The sequence below is a fragment of the Tubulanus polymorphus genome, chromosome 1 (genome assembly GCF_964204645.1).
Source record: "Tubulanus polymorphus chromosome 1, tnTubPoly1.2, whole genome shotgun sequence".
Lineage (NCBI taxonomy): Eukaryota > Metazoa > Nemertea > Palaeonemertea > Tubulaniformes > Tubulanidae > Tubulanus > Tubulanus polymorphus.
The window spans coordinates 20441465-20459149 of NC_134025.1; the positions used below are offsets into that span (position 1 = coordinate 20441465).

The window sequence follows — 17685 nt, forward strand, 5'->3', positions numbered from 1 at the left end:
AGAATGGCTGTTAGGGAAAAATTGAAATTAAATAGTCTAACATTGTATCATTATTCACAAAAATATAACATGACGTTTGCCATTTGGATAAGTCATCACCACACTGATGTTGACTAACGTGACGTTTGACTGTAATGCAACTTACATTTTTTCGAGTCTTTGTCCCAAATCTCCAATATAAGAGTAAATGCTTTCTGCAAATAGAAAAAACACAGCCAAACTATATAGATAGTGAAAAATATCGTTTCAAAGGAGATCAGCATGAATTTTCATCTCAGATAGATCATTCATAAATTTCCAGTTATAACCGGCTCATTGGTTCAAATTAGAATCTGGACTGGGTTGTTCAGCTTTGAAAAAAGTGAAGTTGTCATTTTTAGTTGAATTATGAATGATTAGGAACGACGCAATAACAAATAAGGACCATCGATTTTGAAGCCACATTTCTACTATAGCCGCAATCACACAAGCATTTTTGGCCCGGAACAACTGTTCCCACGGGTGCAAAATGGGCCCGAGCCTGGTTGGCCCGGGCCAAATTTGGCCTGAACAAAAATGTCGGACCAGGCCCGAGCCAAATTTTAGCACCAGACAAATGATTACGTTTGAATTGCAACTGGCACCGGAAATGATCCACTTCGCTTTGTTTGAGCATTGTTTAGTATCGAGTGAATGGTTTGCGTGTAATCGCGCTCTCTCATTAGGCACGGGCCTAATCCGTGCCAATTTGGCCCGGGCCAAATCGTCTGCGTGTGATCGCGGCTTATATCAGGAAAAGGGAGCCGTGATTCAAAACGTTATCTGCACTAAAAACCAAACTAGTACAGCTTGTTCGCTATTGGTTACTTCATGTTTTCGATGAGGACAACAATTCAAACTCGACCGTTTTAAATGTATATGTTTTATTCGTGATTTAAATTACAATATGAAGTAGCAGGAATAGATACAAAATAATATAATATAAGACGCTGGACGACTGGTGAAGTTAAGATAAACTTATTACCTAATAGTGGGTGGGTTAAGTGACTTTTGACTTCAAGTCATGCTACAAAAGTCCCCTTTCGCACAGAGTTACCATAGGGTGATAGGAAGATAATCATCCAAAGACACAAGCGAGATCACCCCTTATATTTGAAATATGGCGTTTTTAAAAATGGCCGCCACCGCCATTACTGAAAATCTTATTTTCAGCCATAACTTTGCAACCAAGTGACCTACACTAGTAAAATCGCTGTCTTTGCCCACTAAATCATGGTCAACCAATCAGATGACACTGATATGAAGGGCCCAATCGCCCAGTTGTTTCGTAGATTTGAATAATGGTCCTGAATGCTTGAGGAAATGTTTCTTATTTAAATGCACATAGCTTTTTTCTGCAGGATATAGAGATTACTTAGTCTATGAAGGGTAGTTGTTAGCCCAGACGATGTTACAGTACTGCATGTGAGGCAATGCTAATGATTGATACATTGTTTTTAAGGTATAATTGGGTAGTCTATATTTCAATTTACTAATGATAAAAAGTATTCTTCGAAATTCAATTTGAACTTGATGTATATGTAAAATCAATATTGGACTCATTCATTACACTTTTTCGTGAAACTGGGCCAGCACAGTAAATCCTGTCAATCGGATCTCTTTGGAACAGATTACTTTCCAAATCAAGCGAAAATCCAACTTGTTCAACAAATCGAACATTGCAAGTATAACAAATGATCCAAAATACGTAATACAACTTCAATGACAGTGCAAAAACTGCTTGTTCATATTCATTTTTATGCATGGTTCCCACAGTTTTTCCCGGGTGATTTTTCAGTTTTCCCAAATGAAAATGAATAGATACCACCATGCTCCAGTCAACATTTTAGAGGTAACTGGTTGACAAAGGTGATTTTCAAGAGAAATTGCGGAAGAAAGTTCCCATTGGCAAATGCAATACGCGATACGTAAATGAATTTCCCAAATGTTTCCCTGATTAGGGGAAAATTTCTAAAATTCCCAAATATTCCCAAACTGGGCATTATTATTTCAAAATCCCCAGGTTTTTCCCAATTTCCCCATTTGTTTATGTTTCCCAAAGAATCAACGAATCAACTCCAAACTTCTAAATTCCCCTCATCTACAACCGAAAGTATTTCATATTTCATTAAAATCTTATAACAAAGCAACGGTGCACGCGACCGACAACGGCCTATGAAGTAGGTGTTTGAAAAACTCGAAGAGTCAATTCGGGCGAAAAGTGCGCAATCAACAATCTCGAAAAAAAGAAAAAACATCCGAGGGACAATACCGAAGCGCGGAAACTCTCGTGTGCATGCGTGTTAGCAATGGGAAATCCGTGCTGCGATAAAGGAAACCGCACTTCTCTAATTGGTATATCAATTATTCTACTCATTGTGTTAGTAAAGAGTTAATCGATAATTCACGCCAGAAACAATTCAAACACACGATTGTCATACACAGACTCGCGCGTTCTACACAACGAGTAGGGCGAGTACCAAACAGTTGATGATAATATAACGGAGCGGGCGCCCGCGTACACACACGCAGGCAAGACAAATAACTCGGTTTCATTCCGGCGTGTCTCTATCAAATTCGACGTGTTTGACTTATCGACGCGCCGGCGCGCGCCGTCGCGTATAACATCGATTTATCCGCGTCTTAATTATTATCATTCGGAATAAGGAATAAACACAGCGTATCGATTACTCGATTCCTCCGTCGTTTAAATGCATCCGTAACCGTTAGTATTCATACGGCACCCGATAAAATACGACGAATAGGCTCTCAATTATATCTCCAGCCAATATGATAATGTGTTTAAAAATGAGCTTCTTTCTCGATTCTAGTACAAACTTTTCTCGAGGAACGTCATTTTCGACAAAATCTATTAGATCTAGATTAAAAATCAAATCCTATAAACAATTTTCAATTTTTCTAAATACAAATTAACCTAAATAATGATGTCTGTATTAGAAAAGCCTATAACCAATTATCAATTCTCTTTCATTCAAATTAACCTAAATAATCTTTGTAGACCTATTAGAAAGGCTTTTTCACCAAAATCTATGAGATCTAGATAAAAATCAAATCCTATAAACAATTTTAAATCTTTTATACAAATTAATCTAGATAATTAAAAAAGCAGCAAAATTAAGCAGGATGAGATTCCAGGGGGGATACAGGGGGACTTGATCGATGAAATCTGGATTGAAAATCAAATCCTATGAACAATTTTCAATTTGTTTGATAGAAATTAACCTAAATAATGCCTTGTATTAAAAAAGTAGCAGAATCAAGCAGGATGAGATTCCAGGGGCGGATACATGGGGACTTTAAAGACTTGTGGGACTTTTGGGACTTGAAAATCCTTCAAAATTGGCCTCTGATCGGCCACCAAGATTCTCGGTATTATCTTATAACGCTAACAATCAAGACCCAGTTCCAGGAGTTAGTTTGAAGTTTGATTCAAACTAACAGGGTACTGAGAAAGGGGCACAAAGCGCCTTTTAAAAAACTTCGCCACGGAGGAAATTCTACTTACCGGAGTAAAAAGAAATCTTCACTGAGCTTTTTTCTTTATACTCGACTAGTTATATTTCGATGATTTTGCCACGGTTTCAACTGAACCACATCACTAGCGATAGCAACAATTTACACCGGATATCAAATTATAATTTCGCATAAAAAACGATCGCAATAATTGCCTCAGGATGCGATCGCATTGGTCTGAAACGTATGAAATAGAACAAAGCCGTTTTGCCGCCAGGTTCGTATCGCCTCTAGTTCACCCCTGAGCAAATTGAGAGATAACAAACGATTCAGCCATGGTTGATTTGAGAGTACAAGCTCCAGATTTCACGGAAATTTAACTTTCTAGAAAAATCAACGGAGGGGTTATTCGTTAACCGTCTTTGAAGCGCCGTTTTCATTTCTGCTTGCGCTTTTTCTTTTAACACCTAAAAAAGTGACAAACCTTTTGAAGATATTTTTTCCAAAAAAAAGATAGGGCCTATAGATAAAGATATCCTTCTCGAAAATTTAACAATCATACATATGAACTATTAGCCATTTCAACGCGTTAGCGCACCTAATATTGCCTATTTGGACATCAAAATGCCCTTTAGGAATGTGACCTTTAAAATTGGCCTCTAGATCCACCCGTGTAGTAGTCTTTCAAAAATCTTTACTTCGCTATAAGGCAACACATCATGTAAGTAAAATCCGTTACAACACGTTAGAGGTAATTTTTCATCCATTCAAAATCGACTGCCGAGGGTTAACGCGTGAGCTATGAAATGCCAACAACGGTATCTTAATGATTTCGAGCTCAATTTGAGATATCTCGGATAGTAAAGGGTAAGATAGTAAAAGGGTATATAGCTCGTGCGTGCGCTTAAATGACGTTGCAATTCATTTACTACGAGAAACTATTACTACCAACGTAAGTAAAGTTACGAGTTATTTATTAGCTCGAAGGCTCAGCGGGTACCGAGCACCTATCAACATTCCACCTGGCAAACTTCAGATTAGCTAAGTGAAAACAAATCATTTACACACCGCACACTACAAAAACCATGCACCGATCGAAGGCCTACAATTTCTACATATTCCCGAGTCCCTAATAGAAATGTCAGGCCAAGTGCTAGAATTTCCACATCTACCAGAGTTCCTAGAAACGTCAGGCCAAGTTCAGGGGCGGATCCAGAACCCCCCTTTTCCGACCAACGAAAATCACACATGAATAATTCCACCCGACATTGATCTATGATGAAAGTTCACAATACTTCTTAAAGCAATAATATATGCACTAAAGCCTGGCGCACACGGGCGACAGTTTCGAGCAATTCTCGAGCAACCGCCCGAATTGCTCGGCGTCGAACGAAAAAATCTCTCGTCTGCAGCAAGGGGCGACAGCGATTGCTCGTTGTCGAAAGGAATTGCTCCGTGTCGCCCAATATCAAAAATGTTTGATATTGGGCAACGGAAAATTGCTTGTTGCCGAGAAATTGGAGTTGCCCGTGTGCTGGAGACACCAAGCAACGAGCACCTCATCAACCTAGCCAATGACTAAACGAATAATTATCATGTGATACTTCCAAATACGGCATCACCCGGGTTAGTAGCGCGTGGCCATCTTGACAAGTCACATGATAAAAATGTTTGGCGCGAAAGATAATCGCCTCTCCGTCGCCAGTGGTCGCATACGGGCGACACCTAGCGATCAATTGCTCGACGGTTGCTCAAAAATCGGTCGCAGCAACGGGCGACTGAAAATTGCCTCGTGTGCGCCAGGCTTGAAATTGCATAAAAACGTACCTAATTTTTTCAAAATTGCCCTTGTGATATGAGGTGAACTCAGCCCTTTCATTCAGCCTGGATCTGCCCCTGGAGGTTCAGGTACATCGGAAATAATACTTAGGACAACATCTTCAAATGGAGATTTTTTGATGCCTTTGTAACACATGTTGATCGATTTAATATTCCAGCTTCCAATTCAGGAAAAGACTGAACTGGAGGAATTTTGTCTTAAAACTGATCAGTCAAGCTCTTCGGTCAAGTACAGTTTTTTTGGTCAGGTGACAGATTAAATGAGATAACAGAAGTGCATACGGATCTCAGGGCAGCAAACATCTGAAAACTGCTATCAGTAACAAATGGAATTTTTTTTTCAGTAACATTTCATTCATATATGAGTGAAAATGTTCAATTAATCAGTAATCAACAGTAAGACCCTCAGTAACATATTTCATATTTCTGTACACTTCAAACAAATCAAATCATGTATTTCTTATATAGTTATAGAATAGTAATAAATACAGTAGCAGTTGGCAGCTCTGCATTATTCAAAATATAAACCACAATCACACAGGGAAGAGGGCCGGATCAAACAGACCCGAGTCATTGGCCCATACCGAATACCATACAGAGAACATGTTCACACATCTTGTCACTAAAAAGCTATCAAAATGATGCTGTGGTAAGGAAGGCGAGTCACTTACTGTTACTGTTCACATAAATATTGATAATAATAGTTTATTTCACTATCAATTAAATCAAATACAAATTTATAAATAGAGTACATGACAGAATTAGTAGATTGATGATAGGGACCTGAACGGAGTCATCAAGGCCGTACAATCACCTATCAACCAGGCATGGACCCATTTGGTTCAAGTGTGAATGATTTTGCAAGTTTTAAAACTGGACAAAACTGCTCATGCGACTTAAGACAAGGGAAAGTAAAATACAAGTTGGAAATAGTGTATGGAGGTTAGAATATGGAGATGGTCATCGTCTCCAACAATTTCAGAGACGTACTTCAGCATTGCAACGCCGAGATTGACATTTTTTGCGACGAATTACGCCACATAAACGTCGTTAATACGCGGTTAGTTTCTTCTCCAGACAATATGACGTAATCGGAAAAAAAGCGAATGTTTGATGATGAAGCGCTGGATGTCTGAATGACTGCGGTTTAATGAATGAATGAATGAATGGTGTTGACTGCTGGCATGATACAGCACAGGAGACAGTTTCCCGTGGTGGCTGCAGGATTAACTTAATTAATTCCTGTCGTAATATAGTATATCTATCAGTCAATGGTCATGTTGCTAGTTACCTAAATCTTGCAATAGGCACGGGCCGCAATGACATAATCATAGTAAGTATAGTAACATTCATAAATCTTGCATATACACGATCTCTATTCGTCAAAAAGTTGACATCCATTGCCTACTCTGTAGTTAAAATCAGCTGAGAACTATGTGTCATTATTATAGAATTAACTTTTCCCAGATTATATTAGATCCTCAGCGCTTCAAATATCAAAATTTCTCAAAAACACTAATTACGCTATGTCAGTTATAAGTTGACATGTCACGAGTCAGGCCGGAGTCAAATTTGGCCCATGCCCAATTAGAAAGCGTGTTCACGCGTAAACCACTCACTCGATACTAAACAATGCTCTTAAACAAAGCGAAGTGAATCACTTCCGGGAGCAGTTAGAATTCAAATTTCAGGCCTGGTCCGACATTTTTGGTCGGGGCAAACAGGCACAGGCTTATTTGGCACCTGTGGGAACAATATTGTTCCGGGCCTAATTTGGCGCGGGCCGAAAATGCTCGCATGATCGCGGCTATAGAATCGATCTGTTTGGTTTTTTTCTTTACAGAACTAATTCATAGAATAGGCTTTACTTCTCAATTCAAACGATACCCTTTCATAGCATTCGCACTGCGAAAACCTTTGAATTACTCAGTTTCAGCAGTGGGTTTTAAGACGTCATTAGTTGTTATCACCTTGACAATAATTACTTCTTTCGAAGTTACCACACACAGTTATGTACTTATCTCCTAGGCCTACACGGAGTAACCAATATTCGATCTTAAAATAGGGATTGTCCCTGTTATATATTTGGTTGGTACATTTCGTTTGATTTTTTGATTCAGTGTCCCTTACAGACCTACCACACCTGCCGCGAGTGAAACAGGGGGTTTGATTTTGAAATCAGAAATCAAAGTACAGATATAGTTGTGTGATCGGCGGTCGAGTTTACAAAAGTTTTTTGTTGAAATCGAAGTACATAATTGGGAAATTCGGTTCCGGTTCATTCAACCAATCTTATCAACTGCCATGGAACAAGCACTTTTGGCCTGGCCAAAAACATCAAACCAGGGCCGAGCCAGATTTTAGCAAGAGACGAATGATTGCACTTGAATTGCATAGCTGGTACCGGAAATGGCCCACTTCACATTGTTTAGTATCGAGTGAGTGGTTTACGTGTGAATGCACTCTCTAATTAGGCACGGGCCAAATTTGGCTCGAGCCTGATGCGTGCCAATTTGGCCCGAGCCAAATCGTCTCCGTGTGATCGCGGCTATACCGACTTAAAACTGAAAAATTTGAATTCAACTTATTTCACAAGCACATGGGCTATGATGAAGTGAAGCACCCTTTCTAATTGTTATATACATCGCGTATACACGTTGAACTCGCGTATATATCTCATTAAGTATAAGTCGGTCTAATTGGTACTTTTGAAAATTTAATTCATTACGACTGCGCAATTAGCATAGATTTTTTTTCATCGAATCCGATTTGAAGCCATCGACGACGAACGGACGGCCGTAACGTTCCAGCCGACAACGAAGTCATACTTCGTGTAGAAAAAAACCTAGAGAAAAACACAGCTGAACAAGCGAGCCAGCGAGCCGAGAAAACTAACTCGAAAGTGTATCGACGCCTCGAAAAATAACATATTGCATAATGTTGTGGACAATGAATAATATCTAAGTTTTATAATAATATATCGCGGATCGGCGAAGTTTTTTGCGGATTTGATATATATATATATATATATATATATAATTTGATAGAATTGACTGGCAGCAACAAGACTAGCCCGATATATTGATGATGTAGTGCACATTCTCTCGAAAAAATGATTATCAAAATTCATCAAAAATAAAATAGAGTTACGAAATATATCATCTGAAAATAGAATAAATGCACAAATTCCCAATTGTAATTGTTTTTTTTGAAACGCCGATATTGATGACATAGTGAACATCGACTCATACAGAACCCCTTAAATAACGCTCAATGTTAAGATGAAATCCCACAGGTGTAACACCTGATGATGATCTCTAGCGTGAGATCAAAACGCTGTTTTTTAATTTCAATTTGATTGAATAAATTCTCGGTTTTTAACTGTTAAATTATATATAGTGGGTTTTAATCTTAATATCTGTTCACGTTTGAGTGTGGTTATTCTACTTATAGTTATCAATGTATATCATTATTGTTACGGTTTTTACATCAAACAATTATATGCTCATATTCTAAAAGATGCCTGAACTCTTTACGAAAAAGTTGGAATTCACGCAACGTGAAATTGAATGTTCGATCAGTCGACGACACCTTCAGTAGAAACTTTCAACTTCAAACTTCTAAACCTTCACCAGCGATCAAGGCTCTATTTCTACAATTCTTGAGAGCACCTCTTGGAATATAACATCCTCCATTTCGGGTATCCTGCATCAAATTTTTGCATCCCAGTTTGCATTTGAATTAAGTTTCTAATCAAGCAAACACAGGGAAAGAATGAAAACGAAAATCTAAAGGTTCATTTCAATATTTCATATCCAAACAAAAGACAAGTATCCCCCCGGTAAACGGGACACTGCCAAAATCGAGCCCTGTTATATCTGAATTGAATGTTTTTCAAGCGAAAAAATGCAGGAAAAAATGCAGCCACTCGATTCTCATATTAGGGATAATACATTGGGTTAGTAAAGATTGTTTGTTGATCACTGATATATGATAGACCCAGCTGCACAGTTATGACTAAGATCCAATATAACCAATCAGGTTTGAAAATTTGCTCATAATCATTGATCTAAATTCAATGGCCGATGATCACACAAGCAATTTTGCGATTACATAAGCGTTTTTGGTCCTTGGCCCAGCACAACTGTTTACACGGGTCACAATAATGTCGCACCAGGCCCCAACCCAGATTCTAGCATCGGACAAATGATTGCGTCAAATGACTCACTTCACTTTGTTTAAGCATTGTTTAGTATGGAGTGGGTTGTTTGTGTGTGGATTAGGCACAGGCCAAATTTGACAGGGGCCTGATCCGTGCCTATTTGGTCCGGGCCAAATTGTCTGTTTGAGTACTAAGAATTTCATTTTTGGCAAACAATGAGTACAGACTAAAAAGTTAATTTTTGGCGAACGAGGAATACTTAAGAGTAAATTTTTGGCAAACAATGAGTACTTGGTCTATCTCATTTTCTCTATGAAAGCAGTTCGCGTAGTATGGCTAGAAATTCTACTGAGTGAATCGATATGAAATAAACCAAATCTCGAATCAGATTCACGACAAAAAGCCACGGAAATAGGCCCTCCTAGACAGGTGGAAACAAAAATAAAACATAAACCCATTAGCAAACATATCTATACACACGAAATTCGCAACATCCGATACGTCGGTTTCGATGTTATCACCCGAGTCCATTAATTTGCGAGGATTATCGAGGAGGCGATCTCGCGCTCGTTTAGATTTCACGCGTTGAGCTATTACCGGTCCGAGCAAGAGAAACTCTTCTCTCGTAGCTCTCTCTCTCTTTTTGCGCACAATAAAGATAGTAACGTAGGTACCCGGGTAAATCGAAGCTTTACGCGTTGTAAACAACTTGTCTTACGAAGAACAAGGGAAGAACAAGGGCAATGTTGCCAAGCTGTGAAAATCCACCTGTAAAGTAGAATGAATAGTAAACACTGTAGTACGGACAGGTACTAAACAGCTGTTTTATGTGTAACATCTGTTAACAAATCACTACAACTCGAAGAACCATTTTCTTTTTTTTTTATTCGGAATGCTCGCGCGTTTTAGCAGCAAAATTGCGCGGATTATTATCGAAGATGCCGCCGATTGTCGAGAAGAAATGCAACAAGCTATAGGCACCAATGGTTCTCGGGCCCAGGCCCAAATCTGGAACTCCGGAAGTCCCATGCGTTAGTTCCCATTGCATTTTGGATATTTTGTATCTAGGGTGAATAGCTAAATTTTGTAAAGACAACTTTCTGAATTTCGACCGCGCTCCCCAGCTATGAGGTCGTCTTCAAGGTCAAATCGCTGAAAAACAGTTTTAAGCGCCTAGTTCCGCTAGGTGACACACTAGGCCCATTCTTTGCACTGCACAACTAGACCCCCATGCTGATATTTAATCGAGTTTCATCAAGATCAACCCACTATTAACGAAGCTAAGTAAAAAAAGAAACGCAGTCATACAGACAGACAGTATATCAGGGTCACGTAATGGAATTCCAACGACAACCAACCATCTTCGATCTCTTGATTATCAGAAAACTAAAAATATGTATTATCATATGATCTTAATGTTGGATGTGACAAATCATTCGAAAGCACATCAACCTGTCAGAGGGAATTTCCTGTCAGAGGGAAATTATCCTTGTTTTTTTTTTGCGGCCTCTCTCCCATCAATGAATTATCGGGAGTAAGAGAACTTGCTGATATTACCCTGAGAACTTGCTAATATTACCCGCCGTCCTGCCTGCTGGAAAATTCAAAATTATCTTTGAGGACTTACAAATTTTGCTTATCGAATTATAACGTCCTCTTTTTTTCTTCGTCACTTTTTTTGAGGGACGGGAATATACAAACTATTTCTTAATATTTTGCATCTATGCAGGCTACATTACGCCGTAAATTATATTTGAAAATGAAGCATTCAATATCGATATCGTATGAATATCAAAATACTGTGGTTAATAATAATAATGATAACAATATTAATAATAGTGCAATTTATATAGCGCAGATATCCCAACTGGAGCCCAGTTCAAATGCGCTCTAAATTTGGTATTATTACCCGCAGTCTATTACTCTATTCCATGTATCAGTCATCTCTCCCTGGGCAGAAGTAACATCTGAGCAACTACTTATGCTCAGAAGTCATATATCAGGCCAAGTACCCTTTACTCCTTGGTGGAGGGAGGCAATGAGGATAAGTGTCTTGCCCTGGGACACTACGGTAATGTACGGGGTTCGAACCCACGATCTGGCTTCCCAGAGTCAAATGCTCTAACCACTCGCCCACACCGCTCCCACAATATAATGTTGATAATAGTAATTTAACCCTTTCAGTGCATCTACACCGCAGTGCGGTGTATAAATCAGTGATAGATTTTGCTAGTACACCGCATTGCGGTGTATTGATGTAATTAGTAATAAGTAATTATCTCTCTTGAAAAATGGCAGCACCTGTCAAACATAGTGAAATACTAGTAACGATACACCGCGCCGCGGTGTAGATGCACTATAGTGGTATTCCCATTATTCAACACACTAGGGTGAAATTTTTTAAAATTTTCAAGTTATCTCTAGCACTATAGGGTATTAACTAGTCAGCACTGAAAGGGTTAAGTTTGAATACCGTCCGATCGAGACATGCCAATAGAAAAGAGAAAAAAACGGATTTTTCAATTAAAGGTCTTAAAACGAAAACGACATCGGTAAACTCTACGGAAACCTAGATTCGAGAAAACTAGCTGGATGCACACCGTTCCATTATCTGCGGAGAGATCGTATCTGGAGAGGGTTTTCTGCGAATAAGAAAAGCACTTCAAAAGTTAAGAGAGGGAGTAAGTATTTCTAGCAGTCAATGCCGATAAGAACAGATAAAGATGTTAAAAACAGTTCGATCGCGGAGGTGAGTAAGCCAAAGAGACTAGACAAACACCTAGCTGATACGGATGAGTTCTCGGTCAAATATATACACCTATTTTCGAGTCATTGTCCAATTTAGTGCATCTGATACTTTGCTGCAATAGATGAATTCAGGAATTGGAAATACATATCTATTCAATCGATGATTTGCACTCTTGAATTTCGCGGGCAGATCTAAAGGGTATATTCCAGAATTCGAGAATATTTGAATTTCAAATATTCAAAAATAGGCCCCTGAAAAGATAACTACAATGAATTTTGATCCCCTTGAGAACTATTTGACTGATAAATAATTGATAAAATGTCCAAAATTTGAATGGAGCCTGTGCAGCTCAATACAGGTATGACCCTCCATTATCTTATTGTTTTTATCGCGTCGAAAAATTCAAGTATCGCTGTGGCAACAGAACTCAATATAACATTCCAATATGATTCCTAATCAAATTCCAGGTTCGTTTTCCAAAGAAGCTATCCCGCTTAAGAAACAAACAAAATTTTTTGCTATCGGTGATCTCCTTGATTCGAAGGGCGCCACGCGAAAAACGTTGTACATTCTTTTTCAGACAAATTTATGTCACGTTCGTCCAAGCTATATTCCACTGTATTCCAGAATATAGTCAGAATAAATGTGACTAGCATATTTCTAGAAGTGACGAGAGAAATCCCACAATAACCAAGCCAAGATTGAAAAATTCTATATGAGAATGATTGTATTTGAGGAGCGACGTTTCGGCTAACAACTGTTAGCCAACATCAAGTACGCCTAATGATGGCTAACAGTTGTTAGCCGAAACGTCGCTCCTCAAATACAATCATTCTCATATAGAATTTTTCAATCTTGGCTTCGTTATTGTGGGATTTCTCTCGTCATCATCATACACGGATATTGTGTATCTTCTCGTCTAATTTCTAGAAGTACCTTATCCGACAGGTCCAGAATGCCTCAGATACTAGGAATTTCCTTGTATCTGAGGTATAAATTCTGGACCTTGTGTTATTCCCGGGAAAACGAGTCATTTTTCAAAATTTCCTTGGGGAGAATAAGTTTGCAAACCCCCTTTAATAAGCTTCGCACCTGCTATGCTCGTTACGTCTTTGGCAGATCATTGAGCAATAAATTCTAGGAAAATAGTCAAATTCACCTGCTGGATCCACACCGGTATATTGCATTACAATGATCCCACAATTGAGAGAGGAATAATATCGGAAATACGAATAGGATTTGTCAAATCCGACCAAACATTCGAGATCCAATTCGATAATCCTCATCTCCACTCAATAACTTAATAGGTGATCATCTCCTTTTCGAAATGAAAAACCGAAGTCGATTCCCCGTGACTACGATTTCGTTCGAAATCGGTCGATTAATTTTTGCTTGAGAACGCGTTTTGAGCGACAGAATGATAGCTCATGAATAGTTAATTAAGTCAAACAAGAGTCGCGCGCGACCGCGAGAGTCAATAAACCCGTAATAATGAGTTCATAAATTTCATCGACACCGTTTATTAGAATTTGCTCGTAGTCACAAAATCCAGTCGTCCGTTTCCGAATACTATTAAGGTCGGCCGGAATTAACTGCCGTATTAGCGAACGCCTAAGTATCGGTTTAATACTTAAACGCTTTATTAACTGACCGGATGATGATAGATCGGATCCATTACTGTTTACCATAATCTTATTATACTTGATAGATGATATCTTTGTTTCGTGGTGCCGGTCAACGGCGACAACAAAATCGCTCTTAGAAACGCTCTGAATACTAAATGTCCGGAGCGTCTCCGGATTGTGATTTCCGGTTCGAGCCCGATTTAACGCATATATTTATAAAATTTGCGGATCCTCACTTCATAGCATAAACCGGATACAATCGAACAAATTCTCATAAATGGGAGTCACGCGAGACGCTTTCATTGTTTCAGAGATAAATCCATTTTGACGACCAAAGCAGGGACGGATCTAGGAAATTGGAAGGCCAGGGTTCGGAAGGAAAGAAAAGGCATTTTTCGGATAAAGCTGCGATCAAACAAGCGTTTTTGGTCTGGAACAACTGTTCACACGGGTGCCAAATGGGACTGTTAGGCCCGACCAAAAATGTCGGACCAGGCCCGAGCCAAAGTTTAGCATGGACAAATGATTGCGTTTGGATAACAACTGATACCAGAAATGACCCAACCGCTTAGTTTGAGTAACGAGTGAGTGGTTTGCAAATGAGCGCGCTCTCGCATTAGGCACTAGCCAAGTTTGGCTCGACTCGAATTTCCGAAAGGACGGACGTGTCCAATTTTTTAGTTTTTATGATCTCTGTCTCGAGGAAAGGGGCAACCTGGATAAGAAGGCACGGGTCCGGACCCCGCTGACCACCCCTAAATCCGCCCCTGGGCAATTCTCCCTGTGTTATTCAGGACACTTATACTACATTTTCAGCTGAGAGCACTACAAGCCATCCTTTAATTTCAATGTATTTTGGCACCTTGGTACTTAGGGATGTTGTCTATCTTCAGGCAGCAAAAAGGTTCTGATATCATCCATATAAGAAAAAATATTGTCATCCAAAAATTGTTTTTTTACAGAACGGAGACAATCCAAGCATTTTCAGATTAAAAGTTTGAATGAAAAATTCTAATTTTGTGTAGATATGACCACCCCAGCGACTGATAAAGACCACAAGCAGCCTAATTATTACAGATACAGATATGAATATAATTAGGCTTTTGCAGATACCTGATGGATGTTATATATCACATCCAATAGTTTTAGAGCTATTCCGTTATAAGAATAGAAATTGCAAAAAGACTACAATAGTCAAGAATGAGAAATGGGACTATGAAGTCTGTTTGACAACATCAAAAATTTTGAACTCATCATATCCCTGACTACTAGTTATGGCATTTCATTTTCGACCAGACATAATTCTGAATTACGACAACAACGTATCTCATTCCATGAAGACCACACTTTCGGATACAGCCAGAATAAACCGAATGAAATAAAACAGCTGTCCAATTAACAAAACCCGTTGGTAGTCGATTGTTTTACACCGCATTACTAACCAGCACGTAATTCATACATTACGAGGCAATTGAATTTGTATCTTCTGAAATATAAATCTACATATTTGCCACTGCTAATCCTTGACTCATGTTCATTCATTTTCCCGTTTCGTCGTTTGACGTTTCACAGATCACTCGAAAACGTTCCGAATTAAAGCCCGAATGAAATCATGGCCTTTATACGAATGGTTCATCAATTTTGAAATGCCGACGACTTCATCAGACAGAAACCGATTAGTATTTTTTTATCTCTGGATACTGAACCAGATATCAGTGTAGGTTCAAGTTTTTCCCCCAATTCCGGAGAAGTACTGTTTGCCCAGAATTGCCTCTCCAGCCACCAGGACCAAGTCCATTGCGACCTCGTCCAAATAAATCTATTTGTCATTGTCTTCATCAAAATGAATTCTTTTAAAGTGAATGAAGCTTTTCGAGCCATTAAGCAACAAGCTCCAAAGCCGCCAAGAGGATTTAAGTTGTTAACTTTTCATACTGTTCTTATCGGTCAGATTTACTTTCTTTATCAGCGGTTCTCTAAAAGAACCACAGAATTAGAGAATTAGACTGAGACGATTTGGACAGGGCCAAATTGGCACGGATCAGGCCCCAGTCAAATTTGGCCCGTGCCTTATCAGAGAGCGCGTTCAAACTTAAACCACTCACTCGATACTAGACGATGCTTCAACAAAGCGAAGTGATTTACTTCCAAAAGCAGGTGCAATTCAAACACAATAACTTGACCAGTGCTAAGATTCGGCTCGGGCCTAGTCCGACGTTTTGGGCTATTGTCATCAGTCATTCATATACCGGTCCTATTAGCCGCGATCAGCCATTTTGAATAAACTTATGCTTCTATGGTTATTTAACTACTCTCCATCCGAAGATTTATTCGGACTATTGACCAAAAACTCAAATAGTTTAACGCGGGCGGATCTATACAAAACGGACGGACGCACATTTTTTATGTTTATTCGCCGATGAAGGCAGAATATTGTAATCGATGCCGGGTGTAATTATGGCTCGATAATCCTGAACGAAACTCATTCATTATTCATCGCGCGCCGAACGAGAGAGAGTATACCACAATACGAGTGTTTCTCCGAATCATATACGTGATGAAGGCGGCGGGCGGCAGGCGGCAGCGGGCGACGCGAGTTATGCCCCATTTCGCTTCAAAACAACCCGACTGGTTCAACGCTCTGATAAAGGCGTGATCACACAAGCGTTTATGGCCCGTGCCGAATGTGGCCCGGTGAACTATTGTTCACATGGGTGCCAAATGGACCCGAGCCTGTTTCCCCTGACCAAAAACGTCGGGCCAGGCCCGAGCAAAATTTTAGCACGGGACAAACGATTGCGTTTGATTAGCAACTGGTACCGGAGACGACTCACTTCACTTTGTTTGAGCATTGATTAGTATCTAGTGAGTGGTTTACGTGTGAACGCGCTCCCTAATTAGGCTAGGGCCAAATTTGGCTCGAGCCTGATCCATGCCAATTTGGCCCGGGCCAAATCAACTCCGTGTGATCGCCGCTTAAGTCAACAATCAAGTTTCGTAACATGAAACAACTTCACATTTCATAAAACAAAACAGGCTCATAAGAAGCAATTGTGAATTGCTACGGCCAATTGCTGAATTTTGACGGGTTCTAATATTGCCGCGTCAAATTCACTTTGATTGCTTCGAAAACATTGTATAGAAAAAAAAACGTCATTCAGTACATTTGCAATTGCTACAGTTCCAATGCCAAGCTGTAAAAGATTCAACAGTATTATTTTAATTAATAAGTATTCATGTATTTCTTCATATTTAAACCGTGTTTGTATAAATGCTGTAAACTGCATGGATACGTGTATAATGTATGAACCTGTTTTTTTGTGCTCTGTGCAAATGTAAATTTTGTGGAGCAATAAACTAATTGTAAACTAATTGTAATATAATGAAACTGATTTTATTCACGATAACACAATACTAATGAAACTTCATATGAAACATCAAGTCACCTGTGATACAGGCCCCAGATCGGTAAAGCAATGATGCTATTCAAACGCAGACTTAAGCCCCCCCCAGGATCATCCAATTGTCAGCGTTTTCTTAAATAGCTTTATTATCACAAGTAGGCCTGTTATCAACGCTAAGCATCAAACTCTCTATTACCCCTATAGATCATGGATTCTTTGTTCATTGATTGATGGTCATGTCACTTGATTATGATGAATAAACTAACTATAACTATAACCTATAACTATGCATCAATTAAACAATTAACAGTAAAAAGTTCATTTTAAAAAAGGCCCATAATAATAACCCTTATAACCAAAGTACGGGATCCAGTTCCACAGTTGTGATTTAGATTTGTTTTAAATTCATTGAAA

At 39.1% G+C, this 17685-nt stretch overlaps 1 protein-coding gene across 1 annotated transcript in view; it reads right to left on the reverse strand.

The window, feature by feature from the left end:
- The window catches only part of LOC141910092 (protein jagged-2-like), a 50110-nt gene that overhangs the window by 27101 nt on the left and 5324 nt on the right, over positions 1–17685 (reverse strand). Inside the window, exon 4 of the mRNA XM_074800841.1 lies at positions 146–194. Coding sequence (XP_074656942.1) covers positions 146–194 — 49 coding nt within the window. The remainder of the gene's footprint in view (positions 1–145; positions 195–17685) is intronic.